The following is a 21,687-nucleotide window of genomic DNA, read 5'->3' on the forward strand; positions in this document are numbered from 1 at the left end:
AAGAAGACTTCATCGTGCAATTCAGACCTTCAAGTCTACAAATGAGTTCTTTTGACAATGGTATCAAGGTAAAAAGTATTGCAAACGAGTTTAACACTATTAATATTTTTCTTAACTCGAAATAGTGCATCTAGTATAAATACATGCTATTTATAGAAATATCCTGTTATTCTGAAGCTTAAGTGCTTGATATATATATACATTAAAATCGAGAAGATGATGCTTTAATAATTTAAAAAAAGAAGAGCAATTAACCCCAAGAACACAATTATACAAAAGCATAGCTGATTGTGGTATATCCGAAAAATATACAAAAAAAAAAGTATTGCTTCTGACATCACCTATTGAAGGTCTTAGAAATATATAACAACACTCACTTTTGTATATTTTACTCTCTATTTTATTAGTCAGTAAATGTCCTCAACATATATATGCAAAAAAACATTTAGACATATCTATAGTTTATTAGAATTTAATACTTTTAATAATTTAGATGATTTGAGAAAATTCACATGCAAGAAAGTAGGAGTTTACTGATATCTTTTACAACAAATTCATCACTTTTTCTTAATCTTGCAAACTCAACTCTCAAAGTAGTACTATTAGACTTTGAAAATAATACTAATTCGACGTCGTCGTATAACCTTTTCTTGTCCTATTAGGAAACCTGATCTGTATACCCTCTTTATATGGACTGTAATGTTAAATTAGATTTAAATTATATCCAGTAATTTAAAAATCTCAGCTTTTATTAACTTTCTATTTCCTCATTCCATATTTCAACTGATTAAATCCATTCTATGTATATATAAACATGTATTTATGTATGAACATTTAACATTGATCTTTTCAAATTCTACTTTAGTGTGTGTGTGTGGGTGTATCTGTAACTGAATAGTGCATCCTTTGGTTCTGAAAACCCTAAGTTTGAAGTTTGCTATCTAAATTGGATATCTTAGTGCTCAAAGATTCGATTTTTATTTTGATTTTGGGGAATTCTTGAAATTTCTGGATCTGGGTGTGTGAAAATTTAATATAAATGGCGGATCAAGAAGATGAAGAGTTGAAAATGGCGTTAAGGATGAGTATGCAGAAGGAGTCACCGGAGCCAAAGAGGAGCAAACCGGGAGAGGAGGTCGTCAGTGCCGTTGGAGAAGAAGGGGAGTCGCCGGAGGTGAAAAACCGGCGACTGCAGAGGGAATTGATGGCTGCTGCTGCTGAAAAGCGGATGATAGTGGCGGCCAAGAATGTGACGAAGCCGCTGGCGGAAAAGAGCGGTGGGTCTGGTAGTGGGGTGGTGGAATGTAAGGATAAAAGTGTGAATTTGGTGAAGGGTGAGGATAAAAATGTGAATTTGGTGAAGGGTGAGGAGAAAATTGTGAACTTGGGGGAAGAGCTTTCAGTTGCAGAGGCTAATGAGTTGTTTTCAATGATCTTTGGTTGTGAAGTTACCAGAGATATTCTTGGTCAGTGGACTAATCAGGGCATAAGGTATGGTTATATTAATGCCTTTCTGTTTGTGAGAATTGGAGTTAGGATTATGTGTTTGTGATAATTGAGATGTTGAATTAAGTTTACTTTTGCTATTTCTTCTTTTATGATGTGATATAATCTCTCAAGGTAGTTTGTTCATTTAGCAATTGCACTCGATTACTTGCTATTGGCAATTCGATTTTTACTTGGTTCTCCTTGATGACTCGTTTTTCGCCCTATATTTAGTGTTCTTATAAATATTCTTGGTTTCCTGTGTAGATAATTGTCTAACAAATAGCTGTTACGGGCTATTTTATGTTCTTATTTTCTTTTCAAAATTAAAAAGAAAAGGTGGGTAGGTGTGCTTGTATAAAATAAAAACGAAATAAGAATATCATTGAAAATAAGAAAGATCACAAAAAATCGAATTGGTAGAAATGAGTAGTTCTAGTAAGATGAGTGATATAAAAACGAAATAAGAATATTAACCATATCACTCATCTTGCTTGTATAAAATAAAAACGAAATAAGAATATCATTGAAAATAAGAAAGATCACAAAAAATCGAATTGGTAGAAATGAGTAGTTCTAGTAAGATGAGTGATATGGTTAATGTTATGTTTGGCATAGATTTAACGTAAGTGTCAAGGTATTATAAGGTATTATCCGCTTTGGCTCGCCTCCCTCCGAGCCACCTCAAGCCTTTTCGGTCTCACGGTTTTGCACCCCGGGCTCTAGCTAAAAAGATGCCTCAGCATTTGAATCCTTACCTCGCCTTATGTGGCCCGTAATTTCCCCCTCCCACTGCGATGTTGGGATTTGCCTAAGGTAAGGTTCACGTGGAACTTCCTTTTCGAGTTCACCGCCAACAGTCTGCGGTATGTTACACTCATCTCCCTTTGGAACTTAGCGTCCTCGATAAAAACTTTTCCCAGCATTATATTTTGGGGAGGTTCTGGCTCTGATGCCACCTGTAACGGCCTAGGCCCAAGTGTCAAGGTATTGTGTGCTTTGGCATGATCCCTCTGGACCCTTAAGACCCACGCTTTTGTCCCCTTTGGCCTTAACCTAGAGAAAGCCTCAATATTTAAATCCTAAACTCGCCCTCATATGGTTCCCAACTTTTTCGATGTACTGGCCTTGATACCACTATGTGACACCAAAGGCGGAAGGCAGGCTGATGAGGGTGGGCAGAGAAGGACCATCAGGCTTCTAGGCGGACAAGCTTCCAAAGAAAGGCTGCACATCTGAAAGGGAGAAAGAAGAGATCTATATAAGATAGAGCACAAGTTCACATACATCTGAGACTTCTTAATTGGCTAGTTGTAAATAACCCCAGGGTTCACACGTTTTTGGACTCGACGACAACGTAGCCCAAAGGATAAATACATGAGATCTGTTGGGCAAAAGCGAATAATACGTAACATGAGCTTGAGTCGACAAGTATGATATCAGAATCATACTCCCATAATACGATTATGGGGTAAACATCAACGTTAAGTTGAGTCCCTAAGGGTGTTGTATTTACGCCCATGACGGAGGGAGGATTGATAAGGGTTAGTCAAATAGAAGGACTTGCTGGCTTCTTGGCCGGGCAAATATGACACCAGAGAATCCCACATCGGAAAAGGAGAGAAAAGTAAAGTGCTATATGAGATAGAGCACAAGTTCATATAGCATACGCTCTTTTGTGCTCGATGATGGCGTAGCCAAAGGACAAATATGTGAGGGAACAATTAGTGCCATGGGCTTGAGCTGTGAATTTAAGACACCTTTTTAGGATTCCATATCCTTGTACCGGATATGTACTTCTCAATGTAAAAGTAAAATAAGTTTGTTCTGGTTTTGAGAAACACAAGATTTGTTAAATTGCTAATTTTGCTTTTTCTAAATTTATATTTCCCAATTGAAATGACATACAAAACATTTTTGTTCTCTTAAAAAAGACCATTTTGAAGTGTTCAACCACATCAGACCAAACCATAGCCAAAGACTCAACGGTGGTTCTGGTTTCAGGTTTAGGTAGGAACTGCAACAGACCATGCACACCTCTTTTGATATGGGGTATTCAATTTTTTTAGGAGACGACCCATTCGTCCTTCAAGTAGTCCATCGCCGATGCTTATCCAAACCCCCTGCACCTCAAAGTAGTGCCCTTTTGGTGTCCATGGCCTCCATCCAATATAACTAGCTAAGTGATGGTAGATTTCACTTATCTTAGAGGCGTTTATGATGTGTTACCTAATGCAAAGTCTGTCGTAGTATGTCCTTTGTGTCGAGTGTTTGTAGAGGATGCTGTCATTGCCTCTTTCTGAACCTTGTATACGTACTGAGAGAAAATTCTAGTACTACTTAGAAGTTTATATAATGCTGTTACTGGTATTGTTGGTTCTCTTAATCTAATCTTTGCTTATTTAGGTTGAACATTGATACACAGATTCATCTGAGTTGATTTTCTGATACTTGAAAAAATATTTTATAGGTTTAGTCCTGATCCAGATACATCAATGGGCTTAGTGCAGCATGAAGGTGGGCCCTGTGGTGTGCTAGCAGCAATACAGGTAATACTTTGGCTCTCTCTTGTTTCTTTTTTAATAGGAAAAATACATACGTTCCACCCTAAACTTGTCCCAAAAGCTCAGTTACATACTTAAACTTTGCGGGCATCTTTTTACCCTCTTATTCTTGACCAAGGTGTATTAATTATCCCCCTCAGAGGTTGAAGGAGCGTTACTGGTAAAAAAACAAGTTAAAAATGAATTAAATTGCACAAATGTCATTTTTAATAGGATAATAAATTTAAGCTTTTGTTAGTCTTTTCTTTTTATTTTTTATTCTTTTGTTTTTCTTCTCTTTCTCTTTCTTCCTTCTCTTCTTCCCTACAATTACATACAAAAGGACCCAACTTTATGAACCAACAAGGCAGCAACAAAAAGCGACCTCTATCCTTTTTCTTCGGACAGATCTTTTTGTTGTTTAGGATCTGTTTGAGACCCCCGTTTTAGAAGTATTTCACAGGTGAGAAGTTGGAGTTAGCAGTAAAGAGCTGGTACGGTTTTAAAATAGTGAAAGCTACAAAATTTCGTTGCCAATGCAACAGCTATATCCAGCAGAATCTTTGATGCTAAGTTAGGTTTTGACGGAAAGAAGAGAAAGAGAGGGAACGGGAAATAAAAGAAAAAGAAGTAAAGTAATTGGATTTTGCTGGAAAAATTTTCCGCAGCAAATGCTTTTTTGGTGGAATGTTCTTACGTTAATCCATTTGTGAAAAAGTTGTAATTCAAGATGTTGAAAGGAATCAATTGGACCTTGATTTGAGATTTGACCATGGATGAATATCACTTTAGAGAGGAGATATGTTTATTTTGTGTGGTGAAGGTCCCTTTGGTGGTGTATATGTGTGTTTCATGGTGGTCAAATTAATTTAGAGAAATAAAAGAGGGTGAGACGTTGGAGATAAGAACAGGAAGAAGCATAAGGCTTCTCACATGGTGTGGAATGAAGGGGGAAGCTGGGTCACTAATGGTGACATTCAAGTTCAGTAATTTTAATGTGTCTAGGTAAAAAAATTCTATCGATTTTCAGAGAGAAGGGAAGCGAGGGAAATAGAGTTTTCTAAGGTAGATATTAGAATATGGTTTGATGTTTCATTGCGGAATAGGGATGTTGGTTGGTGTTATGGAAAAGGGAGGAAGGTGATGGAAGATGAAGTGAAAAAAAATGCAAAAGAAAAAAAAAAGAAAAAAGGAGAGAGAAAAAGAAAATTAGGTGGCATCTACGTGGCTTTTATGTGGTAGGAGCTTGTGAAACACTGCCCACCACAAAAGTGGTTCTTTATTTTTAGGGAGGTACTGCTTGTTGCTATTGCTTCTTTATTTTCATCTTTCCTTTGAGCTGAGGGTCTATCGAAAGGCGGAAACAACCTCTCTATCTTCTCAAGGTAGGGGTAAGATCTGCGTACACATTACCCTCTCCAGACCTCACTTGTGGGATTACACTAGGTTTGTTGTTGTTGCTATAGTATTTTTAGGGAGGTAATAGTTACACTTTGAACAAGAATAAGGGGTAAAAGAACGCCCGCAAAGTTCAAGTGTGTAATTGAGTTTTTGGGACAACTTTAGGATGGAACTTATGCCTTTACCCTTAGGAACAAATCAATGTTTCTTAGATAAAGATGAACTGATTGTCATTTACTGTGGTTTATTTTTCTGCAGTGGACAGATAGGTTTCAACTTCTTTGAATTTTCTTGTGTTAATCACTTAATATCATAGCTATTTTCTGCAGCAGATAGATAGTTTTGGACTTGCTTTGAATTCTTTTATGTTAATCTCACAGCTACTTCTAGTGGTCAAGAATGAAACTTGTCCCTGTTGTACAGTAAATTTAAGTATTTGATAGAAGTTAGAAATTGAGATGGTTTTACAGCCACATGTATTGGATACAAATGTCAGTATTAATTAGGAAAAGTTGCAGTGCAAGTATGCATAAATTTCTTGTACATTCATGGGCATCTTCTGTCACTTCCAATAAATAACCAGGTACCATTTTGTTCTGCTGGATGGCGAAGTATTTGGCTTCTTACTCTTTAGATCTTTATTTTGTTCGCTCTATGTAATTGCATACCATACTTCCATTTTACTTGATTCTACATTCATCCTACTCCCTGTTTGACTTTAGCATCTTTTGGACTCAATTTAAGTGCACATAGTGTTCCATCTCTTTTTGACAAAGGTTCCACGATTCTGCAGGCTTTTGTTCTGAAATACCTATTGTTTTTCCCGGAGGAATTAAATATTGTTTCACCTAGCTTGTCCGCCAATGTGGGTTTGAGAAGATTGGCTGACAAAGAATCTGCTGGAGCTGATATTTTTTCATCTCTAAGTGAAGAGAAAAAATCAAGGTTGATATTGTGAATCTTATGTTGCTATGTGGGCATATTTTATTGGGTTTTAAAGCAGATTACTGAATTTATGTCTCATTGAGACCTTTTTATATATTTAACTGCTACAAGGCTCATATATTCCTGGGATATATTTATTGCACATCACACATGTTCCTTTCTTTTCTTTTCTTTTTTTCTTTTTTTGAGAATGGTAACAATATATTCATCAGCACAAAAATATGTGCTGCTAGTCAAATTTACAAAAGATACCAGGGAGTTTAATATGTCTTTTTATAGGACTCTAAACACTGTAATATTGACTCTGTTTCAACTACTCCCTCCGGTCCAAAATAAGTGATTTTTTCAGATTTCAAGAATGAATTAATTATTTTTTTCCTACATTGTCCTTGGAGTAAATTGTGTTGGAATATGTGTTAGGAGTGTTTATGTGAGATAGTAAAGGTTAGTATGGTCAATTCCATTGCTAATTAATGCTAAAAGGTGGATTTCTTAATCTGTGTGAAAACATCCAAAAAAATCACTTATTTTGGACCGGAGGGAGTACAAAACTTCACATCACACTTGTTTTTTTTTGATGTGAATACTTCCTTTCATGAGTGAAAAAAAACAAAGTAATCCCCTAGCCCAAAGGGACAATTGCTGACTGCATTTGGTGGTCCTTTTCATTGTCTCCTGATTGTTAGTTGTCCGATTGAACTATCTCTTCGTGAAGTAACTGGAGTACTTTTATGTAAGCTCCTGGAAAAATTTTGATAGTTTTAGACATCCTGAAAAACTCTTTTCTTTTCCTTTTTATTGATCCGGAACAGAGCATTGGTCAGAGGCATGGGTGAGATATTGTTTATGTGCGGAAGCAATAGGAGGGTTGTGATAGCATCTTTGAGAATACTTGATGGTAACCTTGAGGCATCTGGGGGGCGTTCGAGTGATGAGGTAAGCCACTAGATGTCTGCTAGGAATTTGTTTTGCATGTACTTGTTAAAAAAAATGAATTTGTTTTCCATGTTGCTCCTTTTTGTGTTCCTCCTGTCCAATTTCATTGTTTGGGGAATCTAGCAATTTTTATTTGAGTACACATTTTTCGTACTTCTAAAATATATTTAATTATAAGAAAATTGTGATATATAATACAATTTTTATCTAATTTCTAAATATGTAACTCTTATATAAAAAAGTAGAGGAATACATTCCGAATCTGTTTTTACATGTCCTTTTCTGTTTTCTTTTTCCTATTTTTTTTTTTTTGGATAAGAGATTTTCACTTGTACCTTATGGATGTAATGCTTAATCAAGAACATGTGCATGTGAAGGTGCTTGCATTTAATAAATCTATCTATATTGGTGAATGACTAATGTTTGATTTTAATAGGTTACTGTGTCTTGTTATACAGGTCATTTCTAAAGCACTTGAAGGTCTCTCACTTGAATCCGGGGCTAACTTGCAAAAGGTTTTAATCATTAACTCATATACATCATCAGTAGATGCTCTTCAAAGGCTTGAAGCACTGCTCCCAGTATTCCGAAGTCGTATGGGAGCAATGCTGTTCCTAATATCAGCTCTGCTTTCTCGTGGAATGGTAACTTCTTTTTTATTTTTCACTTGTGTGTATGTATTGTGTGAGGGTAGGGGTTTCAGCTCCCCATTTTTGCTACAACATAGAAGAAGAGTAGGCTGTTTCCTTAGGATCGGTCCTAGTTCAAACAAGATGAGAGTAAGACATTTACAAAACTAAAAGTGAACACTGGATTCGTGGAAACAATTTTAATCTTCTCCAAAATGATTAAGAGAAAAGATCATTGACAATAGCATATATCTTGTAGTGTATTAGTCCTTTAACGGATATCTCTCTCTCTCTGTACAGGACTCTGTTCAAGCTGATAGGGATGATCCTTCTCAACCTTTGGTTACAGCACCTTTTGGACATGCTTCACAGGTATCCCGAGATTAATAAAAGGCTAAGTTTTGGTGAATATATTGTATGCTCTTCTGTTTTGTGCCAATTATAGACTTAGGTACTGGTTAGACTATGTTACATTTTATCTTTCCTGGAACAGGAAATTGTGAACCTCTTGCTTTCTGGGGAAGCAGTTGCCAATGTGTTTGATGGGAGGATGGATTTGGGTGGTGGCATGTTTGTAAAGGGTATCTCCACAACGGTGGAAGTTGGGTTTCTTACTCTGCTAGAGTCCCTAAACTTTTGCAAAGTTGGCCTGCATTTGAAATGCCCGAAATGGCCAATATGGGTTGTTGGCAGCGAATCTCATTACACTGTCTTATTCGCTCTTGATACGAAAGTTCAGGAGGAGAATGAACTTGAAGGCCGGGAAACAAAGATCCGCAGAGCTTTTGATGCACAAGATCAGAGTGGAGGTGGTGGATTCATTAGCGTGGAAGGTTTTCATCAAGTCCTTAGGGAGACTAATGTCAGTCTTCCCGCCGATAAGCTTCAAAACCTCTGCAGCAGTGGATATATTGTATGGAGCGAATTCTGGCAGGTTCTGTTAGACTTGGACAAGAGTATGGGAGGACTAAAAGATCCTAGTGGATTAATGGGGAAAAAGGTCTTTGATCTTTACCACTTCAATGGGATTGCAAAATCGGTTATGAATGGGAACCAGGTTTCATCTTTAAATGATTTTCCGGTACAAAGGCCTAGACTCACTAAGTTGAGGGTTTCAGTTCCCCCAAGGTGGACGCCGGAGGAGTTCATGTCTTCAGGCCCTGGTACAAGTGATCCTACTGCAGGTAAGGACTCTGTTACTGAAGTCTCAAAACCGGAACCTTCTCAGCATGCTCCTTTGGTTGACTGCATCCGGACACGCTGGTCCCGAGCCACATGCACTTGGGAAGGTGATGCACCAAGCATAGTTTGATTGGAATTATAGTTGATATAGTCTGAAACAGCCACCTTGTTTCTGGGGATTATGACGTAGAGCAGGAGTCAATTGAAGTGTAATGCGACGCTCACAGCTTTCTGGGCAGGAAGATTTTTGTCATGGCAGTTTTCGACCGTGAACACAAGGCAATACCATTTTCAACTGTGTGATATTGTAACTTTTAAGATTCTAGTTTGATTTGGAGAAGTCCAATTCTGAGGGTAAGAGAGGCAGTACTGTTATTTGAACTTCGGTCATTAATTTATTTATTCACCTTGTGCTGTTGAATAGGTATTCCCCCCTTTTTTCTCTGAAGGGATATCAATAAGCATCAGTCTGGTCGTTAATTGTTGTTGTAACTGTAGAAAGCCTCTCATCTTTGCGGTTGATTAGGGAATATCTTATTCAAAGAAGTGTGTGTCTCAAATAACATGTTGTCTATTATATTTATTAATGGATGGAATTCTTTAAACCTCTCTGCTTGTGACTTTGGTCCTCAAATGATGACCGAATGCTACGATTTATATTTTACCTACATGTGGGTTGGCAAGGAAGGCAACGAAGATAAACAACTATCTATGACTTCCTTCAAATCGCATGTTTTTTTCTCTAAACCTTTTTCACTTGAACATTAATGTGTTAACTTAAGGCATATCTCTGGATTGTTCTTGTTAATACTGCACGTTATTCTTCATGTATAATCAAACAAAAATGAACAGACTTATCTCCTTGGAAATCTATCAAAACCATACAACATGATAAGTGAAACTCGCTAAAAGAGTAATCCAGTGTTGAAGAGTATGTTGACAAAATAGGAAAGTGGGAACCAAGGCAATAGTAGATGGACACTAATGTAAAATTAGTTTCTGCAAGTGCTAAATATCTTGATTCAATGTATAAATCACTGGTAATAGCTTGTTTCTGTAACATTTTGCGCTTGCAAATGTTCAGTGGAGTTATGTCATCGAATCAGTGAAATAGTTCACTTTGATCTTCTTGAGTCCCGTAAGATGAGATGTAATTTTTTGCTTCCACTTCCACTTCCCTTCACCCCTACCGCCACCCACGCCCTAAAGTAAAAGAAAAAGAAATTAAGGATAAGAAAAAGTGAAATTGCATGTGAGATTGTCCCAAATGAACATTGCAAATGTTAGAGTAGACTGAAGATCAGCAGGAGGGATATGTGGAAGTGCCAAACACTGGTAAGCTTGCTAAGCAACAGTTTTATCCTGAACAAAGTGTTGTGGAACCTAAATAGTGCAAACAAGGAAATATAGGACTCAAAAAAGAATAATAGTTAGATGAGAACCAAAATTCCCCAAATTAAATATCATGAAGTCAATGGTCATGTGGAGAAAGCAAACTGAGGTCTCTGGAAAAGAAACCTTACAAAGACCAAAGACATTCCATGACAAGCCAGAATTTGGAAAATTTTACAAGATATCATCTAAGAACAAAAAAACGTCATGATGAATACTGGAATGCTGCTCCATTAATGGTATTCTCTGCTCTGAGTAATCCGGAATGAATAGCTACTCCACACAATTTTTCCAAGCATCCACAGAAAGTCACACTCAGCTGAAAGACCGTCTTGGAGACGTATAGCTACATTCAGACCCATAGGCTTCCAAAGGCTTCTTCAAGTGCCCTTTTCCTGCTTATCTCTAGACTCCACCCTCCAGCCCTAGCAGCCTTCTCAGCTTTTAGTTTCATCGTTTCTTCATCTTCATACTCTAACCCTGGAATTGATCCAACTGGAAGAGGCTGTGTGGGCCGTGGCTGAGCTATACCTCCGGCAACTGCAGGGGCATAGTGCCCTTGTGGACCAGTACTGGACTCTGCCCGAGGACCTAGGCCCAAAGCCTGCAGAAATGAAGAAAAACTAGTTATGAATAGAGACTTTTTCATTCCTATACCATATATGAAACTTTATTACCAAATATGTGCATAGTTTCTAATTTACCCGCCATGTTCACACTTTTTCTACAACTATTATACCATTCATTAAATACTAATTATTAGTAGCTGAATCTTCCTAATTAGGCGCGCTACAAATCAGGAACAGAATATTCTAATTGATTTAGCGACCTTCAGATCAAATTTGAAACGGAAATCCTTTATCTTCAATTTAAAATCAAATTACATAGACTCTTTTCTACAAAAACTCTGTTCTTCGATATTTTTCCTTAAGCCACAAATCAAAAAAAAAAAGACAAAATCGTCAACAAATTCGAATCAAATTGTAGAAATCAGTTCTGCAAAAGCTCAGTTCGTCGACTTTTTTCCTCAATCCACTGATCAAAAATGCGACAAAATATTCAACAAATTCAAGTCAAATTGTAGAAATCAATTTTGCCGATACTCTGTTCTTCGTCTTTTTTTCTTAATCCAAAAAATCAAAAAAGAGACAAAATATTGAACAATACCTCAGCAACGACAAATTGTAGATGAAGAGAAAATTTTGTAGTCAATATTTTTTTCCACATAGATTGTAGTTTAATTGTAGTATAAATGTAGTAATTATGTAGATACCCTTACAAATAATACTGCTTTATACATACTTAAACTGATTTGTAGTATATTTGTAGAATTTTTGTAGAAAATTTGTAGATGAAGAGAAAAATTTTGTAGTCAACATTTTTTCAACATAGATTGTAGTTTAATTGTAGTATAAATGTAGTAATTTGGTAGATAATCATGAAAACAATATTGTTTTATACATCCTAAAACTGACGTGTAGTTTATTTGTAGATAAATCTAGAAATTTTATAGATATTACCGTAAAATCAAACTTCCATAGAATTTGAAATACTAGGATTAGGGACCTCTTCTACAAAGTCGTCGTCTACCAAAATCTCTTTTCCTTTTCGTTTGACTTGTTTGCCTGGTGTAGAAGTTTCTCCAGCATCTACATCATGTTTTTGTTTGGTTCTCATCTCGGCTCTGATTTGTCGGGGAGAGGAACTATGAGTAGTCTCTGCAATTGCATGTGGAGATTTGCCTTGCTTTTGGGTGATTTTGGTGATAACACACTCAAATCAAATGAGGGTATATCAGCTACTGCTGATTTTTTAGGACTTTGTTTCGAAGCTTTGTTGTTCTTCATTGATGAACTTCAACTGGAGTAAAATGGGGAACCAACTTTGTTGAAGGGTTTCTTCAATTTTCTGTGAATTTAGAGGGAGAATTTGGTTTCAGAAGATGGAAAAAGGTAAAAAGAACGTGGGTATGGGTAAAACGTGGGTGGGGCTGAGGGGTTAGGAGAGAGAAACGTGGGATGAGTGGGGATGTTGGGATATACAGATTCCTTTAATTAAGGAGTAAAAAATGTACAATTAATTATACCCTTAATTAATTATGGTATAGAATTGGTAATTTGGTATACTAAGTGTAATTAAGTCAAACCTTAAACATTGAGGGGTCGTTTGGTTGCCGGTTAGAGTTATGCAGGTATTAGTTATACATGTATTAGTTATGCAGGGATTAGTTATGCAGGGATAAGTAATGCAGGGATTAGTTATGCAGGTATTAGTTATGCAGAGATTATTTTTTTGAATGTTTGGTTTGTTGTATTAGAAATTGATATACATTATATAAATTTTAAAGTAAAATGCTTGTTTACAACTATACCCCTGACCTTCTTTTGCATTGTTTTTTCTCTCTTTCCATTTATGTAGGAAACAATTTAGTTAGGAACTTTGGGTGTTACTTTCACTTCTTCGTCATACTACTGAACTATGTGAAGTTTACACATATTTGATTTTCACTTCTTAGTTTTGGTATTTCCATTTTCTAGTGGCTTCTCCAGTTTGCTTTTGCTAGTTTGTTCTTTAAAAATGAGAGAAGACAAGGTATATAGTTGGCAAGTGAAAGCAAGTGAAACCTGTTGACGGGTTGGCAGAGAAATAAGGAAGCCTTATGTGTAAAGTGATAGGGGTAAATTTGTCATTTCAGTATTTTATCCATGTATTACTAATACATGTATTAGTTATTCCATCTTCTACCCCGCATAAAATAATACACAGATTGACTCATAACTTATACATGTATTATTTATGCATAATTGAAAAATGTCAACCAAATATGGTATTAGTTATGCAGAATTTTATACAAAATAACTATTGCCTACCAAACATGGTATAAGTTATGTTACCCCTTATACATGAATAACCTTTCTTCTAACCAGCTACCAAACGACCTCTGAGGGTAATAAGGTTTCCTATGTGGCATAGGAATGTAAAAATCTCTTATGAATAATACAAAATAATCTGTATGATCACTATTCAAGAAGTGATAGGTCAATATGACACAAAGTGTAGAGCCACAATCCAATGGCATTCCTTCCTTTTCCTTTGATCTCATACATTGTTGTGTAGAAACCATCACTAACCTTTTGTCCTATTCTGCTATTTGTAACCTCACTCACTCCATTTTTGAAAAAGCAAAAAAAGATAATCCTTTAAAAAATAAACTAAAATAGAGTGAATAAACCAACAATCTCTAACAACTTCTTTAAACACTACATGAAAGGTAAATTTCTGAGCTTTCTTTAGCTTATCCCCTCAATAGCATCTCAAGGAAGATGAATGACCTTGAATTTACCGTATTTATCCGACTTTGTTTAATCAGTTAGCTAGAAAGAATTTAGAAGTGAGAAATATTACAGGAACTAATAAGGGCCTGAAGTCCAAGGATATACTAGTTTTATGACATACATGGCATCATCCATATTAGCAAGAGAAGATCATAGTGTACTCAAAATTTGTTCAAACCATGCAAATCAATACCATAGAAATTCCTGTTTAAGTAAATGCAAGATGTTCTTGATTTAATTGGTAAGATTTTTGTAATCACTACCACTTTAAATCTCTTTAGCACCACAAACTTTGTCAAGTCTCAAAAAGGATACCAACCGCTGAACTAGCAGTTGCAAATTTGCATAGTAACATTTAATTACTTCTTTCAAGCTTAAATTACCTTCTTAATTTTGTCCAAATGACATTTAAGGGCATATTAGTTCGAGGTACTATTAAAGAAAATGAAGCATAAGAAGCCTAGCTTGATTATTCCAGGACAGATAAACAGTGCAAGAATTTAGGAATTTTTTGAAAAAGGAAAGCATTCAGCATAAGAAGCCTGCAATATGTATTGCAGGACAGCGACAAACATTGCAGCATTCAGGAATTGAACATATCGGAAAGGAAAGAGGACAATGGTGGCTTGACCAATGAGCACGAGATCCAGTGGGAGGAGATCACAGTAGAATTGATTGAATGTACCTATATAGGAAATAAGCTGAAAGAGAAATCCCTGAAAGGAGGAGATAACAACACCAAGTTTTTCCACTGCATGGCAAATGTCACCAAAGATGTAATTTTCTTACAAATCATTATCACGCTCTCTCGGAGGGTAATAAAGACCGGGGAAGATTTCTCTGTACCAAAGAAACAGAATTCTAGGATATCTAGACACTATATGATGTGAGGGTGAGGGGGAGGGGGGAACACCAGGCTAAACAATGTTAAGAATCAGCCTTGACAAAAAGAAGCTTGAAAAAACTTGTAAAAAAGGTCGAGTGGAACTGTTCAGGTGACAAGGCACCTGGGCGAACGATTTCACCCTCGCCCTCAGCAGTGTCCTCTTTTTTAAATAAGGTAACTTGCCTTCAGCATAGTTAGGATGTGGTGAAAAATGATGTGATGGAATGCTAAGTTGCTCGGACTCTTCACTTTTGGTGTCGCACCCGTGTTGAAACAATGTGGGTGTGGGTATGAGTATGAGATCCGATCCATATCGGATCCGGTCAATCGATTTTCAGAACTTTGACCAAAAACGACAGAGAAATTCGAGATAGATACAGTAATTTCTTAAACCAAAAGAAATTAGGGTGAAATTGATGAAAATATAATACCTTGTATATAGAAATTTCTATGTTAGTCCTTTTCCTTTTTATCTCCTTCTCGGATTCTCCTCTTGATTAATATTTTCTCCTTCGTGGGGTACCTTGTAAGTTTTTCACATAATGCCTAATAATTTAGACACTTTTATAACTCTATTTTAAAATATTTGAATTATTTTTAGCCGAATTCCATGCACCCATATTCGTACCTGGATCCGTACCTCCGAATCTTAAAATTCAGATCATGAAGGATCTGACCTCTAGATCTGCACCCGTATCAGACACCCACACTCTAGTCCGAGCAACTTAGATGGAATGCATGGACCAATTCTACAGGATGTGGTTTGTCTCTAGGAAGCTTTAGTTCATCCCTTTTTTGGGGATAAGTTCATCCCTTATAGTTTAAAAATGAAGAGGGTAGGTGCAGTAGAAAACAAGGATATCTGGCCTATAAGCTGGTAAGAGTGTGTAAAAAATCATGGAAAGGTACTGTCAATTAGGTTGAAAGTGCTAATAAAACACCTTAAATCAACCACATAATGCCTTTGGAGGAGGGAGAGATTTTAGATGCCAGTAATCAAATGAAACTGTAGATTCGAGGTTGATATGCAGAAAATTGAAATATTCCGCAGGTTAGATAATTAAATCTACAACGAGCTCTCTGTGATGATTAATAGAGCTCTTGAGGATCTTTTTGGGAGCTATAGAGGCATCCAACAAGAGACTCACTGTTGTTCTTTTTATTTGTTAAGAAGCTGATCTGTAAAATTGGAATGGAAATGGGAAGGGAATCATGAAGCATAACAAAAAAAAATTATTAATAAGAGAGAGAGAGAGAGAGAGAGAACAAGAATCTAAAATAGAGTACTCTAGTGAGCTAGTCAATACAGAGGGGAATAACTCCAATTACAAAGACATTAGCTAATCACATGGGAAAACGAAAGACAAGACCTAACCGACTACTTATAGCCAAATCAAAAACAAAAGGAAAATTGTTAAAATGGAGGAAGTTGTGGAAGAAAAGGCCAGAAATGCCTCGTGGATTGTCACCATCAGAAAAGGTGAAGTAATGGAAGACATGATCACAGGCTGTTACCAAATGCAGCATGGGTGGGTAACTATTCTTTTTTTTCTTGAGAAGGGGATGGGTGGTAACTATATGAGGATACAATATCCTCCGCCTAATGGGTTGTAACCATAAGATAGTTCATAGTCGGACAACATCCTCCATGTAAGGCTTATAATCTGAGCTAAGTTAACTCACATGCTTGTCATAACAATCAACTTTTCTCCTCATGTCTCCCTGCTAACAGAAGGCACCCTATCATATGCCTTTCGTAAGCTTGTGCAGCATTTCAGAGATAGTGACAACCTAAGCAGATTTTAGGTGAGCAGGAGGAATAGAAACATCTCCATTTCATGTGTCTGATTTGCAGAAGATACACTGATTTTTGTGACCCACAGATAGCACAACAATGACCTAAGCATGCTAGTGCGGCTGAGGTTATATCCAGTCTCCATATCCATGGGGATACGGAGAAATTTCCAGTAAGAAAAGTACATAAACTTCGTGAGCTAGCGTCAACATTTTGACTAATCTCCCCACAACATACTTCGGCTTGCCTCTAGGAGGTAAGTTCAAGATGTTAAACTTTGCAAACTCATCAAACACAGAATTGATGGGAGATTTGAAGGCCAAAAAACAAATTTTTTCTACTGATGACCAAGATCCATATGGGGCCAACCATTAGAACCAACCGCATCCTTCAAAACTCGGGATAATGTGCACACCCACCCAAAAAAACAATATTTATCAAAAGGAGATAAAAACACATTGACGATGTCGGTAGCTCCCAAGTGTTCCTACACATTTCATGTCATTATTCAACACTCCCTTGCTAGTGAGAATGAGGAAGGCAAAACTAATGGAGCAAAGGATAAAACCATCCATTAGGGCGGGATAGGCTACTTCCCAATTGAGGCAGGAAGATTGGGCATTCCAAAAAGATCAAACTTATGGAGATCTGCATGCAAAGCCAAGCCCTACTGAGGAAGGTGATCCTGGCAAATATGAATGGCACCTGTACCTTGAGGAGGTTGCTATCTGATATGGGACAAGCATGTAGAGGGGAATTATGAGGGACATGAAAGAATATCTAGGTTCATTTATTTCATGGTCGCTAATGGTAACCACATTTGCTTTTTATTGGATGCATGATGTGATGATTTAGCACAAAGAGCAGAGTTTTCTGCCTTATTTATTACCATGATGGAGAAGGAAGCTATGATAGCTGAAATGTTTGCGAGGAAAGAAGGCCAAGAGTTGCTACTCGCCGCTGTCAAACCCAACTCCCACCTCTGTGGCCACGAAAAACAATCTGGAGGAGCAAAGCCTTGCAAAGTGAAATGTTTCACTCGGCTGAGTTATATGGAATGGTCCAACCTCAATTCTTTTTGGTGAAAGCATCTTCTTATTAGTGGGAAGTGAGGTCCCTGTAGATGACAGTATGGAAGACTAAGCCACCTAAGAAAGTAGGTTTCTCTATTTGGCGGACCACTTGGCAGGATAATTTGACGAGATGAAAACACATTGTACTCGGCGTTGTTTATACAAAATGAAGGGAGAGGAAGTGGATCACCTACTACTACATCACAGTTTTATGACAGAGCTAGCGGGCCTAGTTATTCCATGTTTTAACATATCGGACTGGCTGGAATATTAGCAGAACGCAACATGGGAACTAGGAAGATTGTTATCGGAAGTAAGACTTGTGGAAGACTGCTCCTCTTCGCAATTGTTTGTCTGATGGGGAGTAAAGACTAAACAAATTTGAAGGTGTAGAAAACCCCTACCGGAGAGTCAAGATCTCTCTATACTTAAGGTATATAAAGGATGTCTCTTATTCTATAAATAGTTCGATGAATTTAGTATAGCTTTGCTATAAATTCATAAATTACAATGCAGTACCAATCTGATGTGACATTATGAGATATTCAATTGTATAAATAACAAAAAGAAGAAAGAAAGAAAAAGAAGCCTGGCTTATGCATGGGAAGGTTGGAAGTTCAGGGCACTTGGTTCATGGGGTTTCGCTTATGCACCATGGCCTAGATGTCTGCCATTTGAATGCTGTGACATACATGGCCTGGCTATAGTTTATACACCAGCATATGACAATGCTACATGCACCAGGCATTAACCAAGGTCACAGGAAGAAAGGCGCATACGGCACAAGAAACTCAAGGGAAGATAGATGTGATTTGCGTCAGATACATATGCTTTTACTCTATTGATTAGAGGGTATAGGGGATTCAATGATTTTTAGTCAACTAAATTGTATAACTTTGTGTTTTCTGGCTTTTAACACTGTATAAGGTCATGCATCTTAACCCGAGGTTCAATTATAGAACATGGGAAAGAAAGATGAGTACATAGGTTATTCCAAATACTTTTGTGAGTTGATAGATAGGATCCATATTCCAATTAATTCTTATTTTCTGTACAAAGAGTGAAATCGGGAAGGAAGAAAAGTTGGAGAAAGCTGTCCTACACTATCACCGACTCCGCAAGGGAACAACAGTTAAAGCTCATTCATCAGCGTGAAAGTTAAAATTAGAAATCAAGCCGGAAGCTTGAGATGCTTATGCTGCTTGCTGAATACTAAGAATTTTCCAAGATATTTGACGAGGGTATACCGACAAAAACAAACCCAGTGCAATCCCAACGGGTCTGGAGAGGGTAGTGTGTACGCAGACCTTACCCCTACCTTATGGCAAGGAAATAAGATAAAAGAAACAAATAGACCAGGGTATACCAGAATCAGTAAATAAACACAAATCTTAAGAGTGTATTTTAGATCAACTCACTGCACTGACTCCAAATATATTTTAGATAACCCGTGGTTCAATTATAGAACATGGGAAAGAAAGATGAATACATAGGTTATTCCAAATACTTTTGTTGGTCGGTAAATAGGATACAACAACAACCCAGTAAAATCCCACCAGCGGGTTATGGGGAGGGTAGAGTGTACGCAGACCTTAATTCTTATTCCAATTAATTCTTATTTTCTGTACAAGGAGTGAAATTGGGAAGGAAGAAAGTTGGAGAAAGCTGTCCTACACTATCACTGACTCCGCAAGGGAACAACAGTTAAAGCTTATTCATCAGCATGAAAGTTAAAATTAGAAATCAAGCCGGAAGCTTGAGATGCTTATGCTGCTTGCTGAATACTAAGAATTTTCCGAGATATTTGGCCAGGGTACACCAACAACAACAAACCCGGTGCAATCCCACATGTGGGGTATGGGGAGGGTAGTGTGTAAGCAGACCTTACCCCTACCTTATGGCAAGGAAATAAGATAAAAGACACAAATAGACCAGGGTATACCAGAATCAGTAAATAAAAATTTTAGATCAACTCACTGCATCACCATCAGGCTGGGTAGGCTGTCCCTTGCTGGCTGCCAAGGCTGCTGCATATTCTTCAGCCTAGTTAACCACAGAGCACTATATGATTAGAGAGAGAGCAGTTCACAAAATACTAGTGCTTTGCATGCAGCATTTACTACAAACTGTATCCTTTATATGATAACCAGAGTACCATAAGGACGAACCTTACGTGCTTGAGCAATCATGATTTGTTCTGCATTTTCTCTCTGGTACTGTGCAATCTTTGCCTCAATAGCAGGAACATCTATTCCTTCAATTAAATTGAATACTGCAAATGACAGCATTTCATTAAGCAAAAAGTTAAGATTTTCAACTTCAGCAAATCAGTAACTGAAACTTACTCATATCCTCCACTTCCTCTAAATAATCATTGTACTCGCGCAATGACGGGAAATCCTCTTCTCTTTTATTAAAGCTGCAAAACTACATGTTAGAATTATAAGAACAACAATAAACCCAGTGTAATCCCACATGTTGGGTCTGGGGGGGTAATGTATACGCAGACCTTACCCCTACCTTGAGAAGGTAGAGGGGTTGTTTCCGATAGACCCTCGGCTCAAGGAACAGTGAAAATAAAGCAACAACAAGGTAATAGGGTAACGGAAGCGAATGACCCAACATGTAATAATAAAGAACCAGGATAAGAAAATAAAAGAATACATGTTAGAATTATAAGAGCTATCTAGAAAAGAAAAAGAAATGAAAGAAAGCATCAAGAAGAGAATTTCATGATAGTATAACACCAACCGATTATTTGGTTCACAAACTAGTTATGCATGGATCTTAGTGCACAATCGAGAGAAGGTCGCTTGACATGGTCTGGTCATGCCTTGCGTCGATCTCCAAATGTACTAGTTTGTAGGTGCGAAAATATGGTGAGTGAAGGTGCTAAAAGTACAAGCGATAGGCCTAGAATAACATGGAAAGAAGTTGTCTTGAAATGCAAACAGACCTAGCGAAAATAGGGCACAATGGAAGAATGCAATAGTTAGTTGACACTATGTTCTAGTCACGTTAGGACATTTACTTTAGGTTTTTCGTTTTCCAGGATCTTTTAGTCATATATGAGATCTATACGCCAATAAATTATATATAGAGAACTTTTAACACTAATTATTAGTTTTAATTGTATAGTATGCCTGTAAGATGAGCTTAAATGAAGCGATATGCTCAGTGAGGATTCATATAGCCAACCCCAACATACTAGTCATACTTTGAAACGGTAAGTCCAAGAGACTACTAATATTTATAATGAAGGTTGTACCTTTTAATAGTGCAATTTACCAATACATTCCCTAAGCATGTCCTACTTGATTTTCACTCAAAATCATCCCCTTCCATTATTTACAAATATAACTGCATTTCTCCAGAAACCAACTATTTACTCACCACAAAATCAAAGAAAGTTTCCAGTTTTGCTAAGTTTCTCAGTAACATATTATCGAAATAAACTGTTGCAATACGGAGAAAAAAGAAGTCCAACAAAAAAATTGATAAAACAGAAAGATGATTAAGTGAAGGGTTAGGGTTTGTTTGAGATTACATGCTGGCAATGCGTTTTCTGATGGCCATTTCTTTGCCGAAGGCATTATTAGTTCCTGATGCCACCACCATACTTGGACTTCCAGCACCTGAATTACAACTTTGTCCTCCTCGAGTTCTCTACATCTAAAGGGAGATAGACAAGGAAAGAGTTCACCGGCGGTAATAGAAGTCCGGCGAGAAGAGATCGGCGGTAATAGTTGAGACTTGCACTCTATTTAATGGGGCGAAGCGAATATAATGCAAGTTTTCTTTTTCTTTTCTGTCTCTAACTAAATTAGAGGGCTTTTGGCTAAGCTCAAACTAGCTCATAAGTACTTTTTTTATTTCCTAATTTTAAGAAACGATCAATTTTGTGAATTTTTAAAAATCATGCAATTATTATTAGACTATGTGTATGAATTACAAATATTTAAAAAGTATGAGCTGATGAATATTGATTTATTTAAGCCAGCTTAAAATTGAGAAAATTATGTCACAACAAAATACTATGTTGAATTGTATTCATATATATCATGCAGCAACACTATCTTCATGGC

At 37.0% G+C, this 21,687-nt stretch overlaps 2 protein-coding genes across 2 annotated transcripts; one reads left to right on the forward strand and one right to left on the reverse strand.

The window, feature by feature from the left end:
- Positions 1-699: 699 nt before the first annotated feature.
- On the forward strand, positions 700-9,728 carry LOC109205523 (ubiquitin carboxyl-terminal hydrolase FAM188A). Its single transcript, XM_019368235.1, has 7 exons — positions 700-1,491; positions 3,956-4,034; positions 6,223-6,374; positions 7,187-7,310; positions 7,769-7,954; positions 8,240-8,311; positions 8,433-9,728. Exons 1-7 carry the CDS (start codon positions 1,040-1,042, stop codon positions 9,249-9,251), a joined length of 1,884 nt encoding a protein of 627 aa, XP_019223780.1. The 5' UTR covers positions 700-1,039; the 3' UTR covers positions 9,252-9,728.
- Positions 9,729-10,457: 729 nt separating this feature from the next.
- LOC109205524 lies at positions 10,458-21,433 on the reverse strand. Its single transcript, XM_019368236.1, has 5 exons — positions 21,150-21,433; positions 19,948-20,021; positions 19,771-19,874; positions 19,580-19,645; positions 10,458-11,117 (listed from the first exon to the last, which is right to left on the reverse strand). Exons 1-5 carry the CDS (start codon positions 21,218-21,220, stop codon positions 10,866-10,868), a joined length of 567 nt encoding a protein of 188 aa, XP_019223781.1. The 5' UTR covers positions 21,221-21,433; the 3' UTR covers positions 10,458-10,865.
- Positions 21,434-21,687: the final 254 nt, after the last annotated feature.

The sequence above is a fragment of the Nicotiana attenuata genome, unplaced genomic scaffold (genome assembly GCF_001879085.1).
Source record: "Nicotiana attenuata strain UT unplaced genomic scaffold, NIATTr2, whole genome shotgun sequence".
Taxonomy (NCBI): Eukaryota; Viridiplantae; Streptophyta; class Magnoliopsida; order Solanales; family Solanaceae; genus Nicotiana; species Nicotiana attenuata.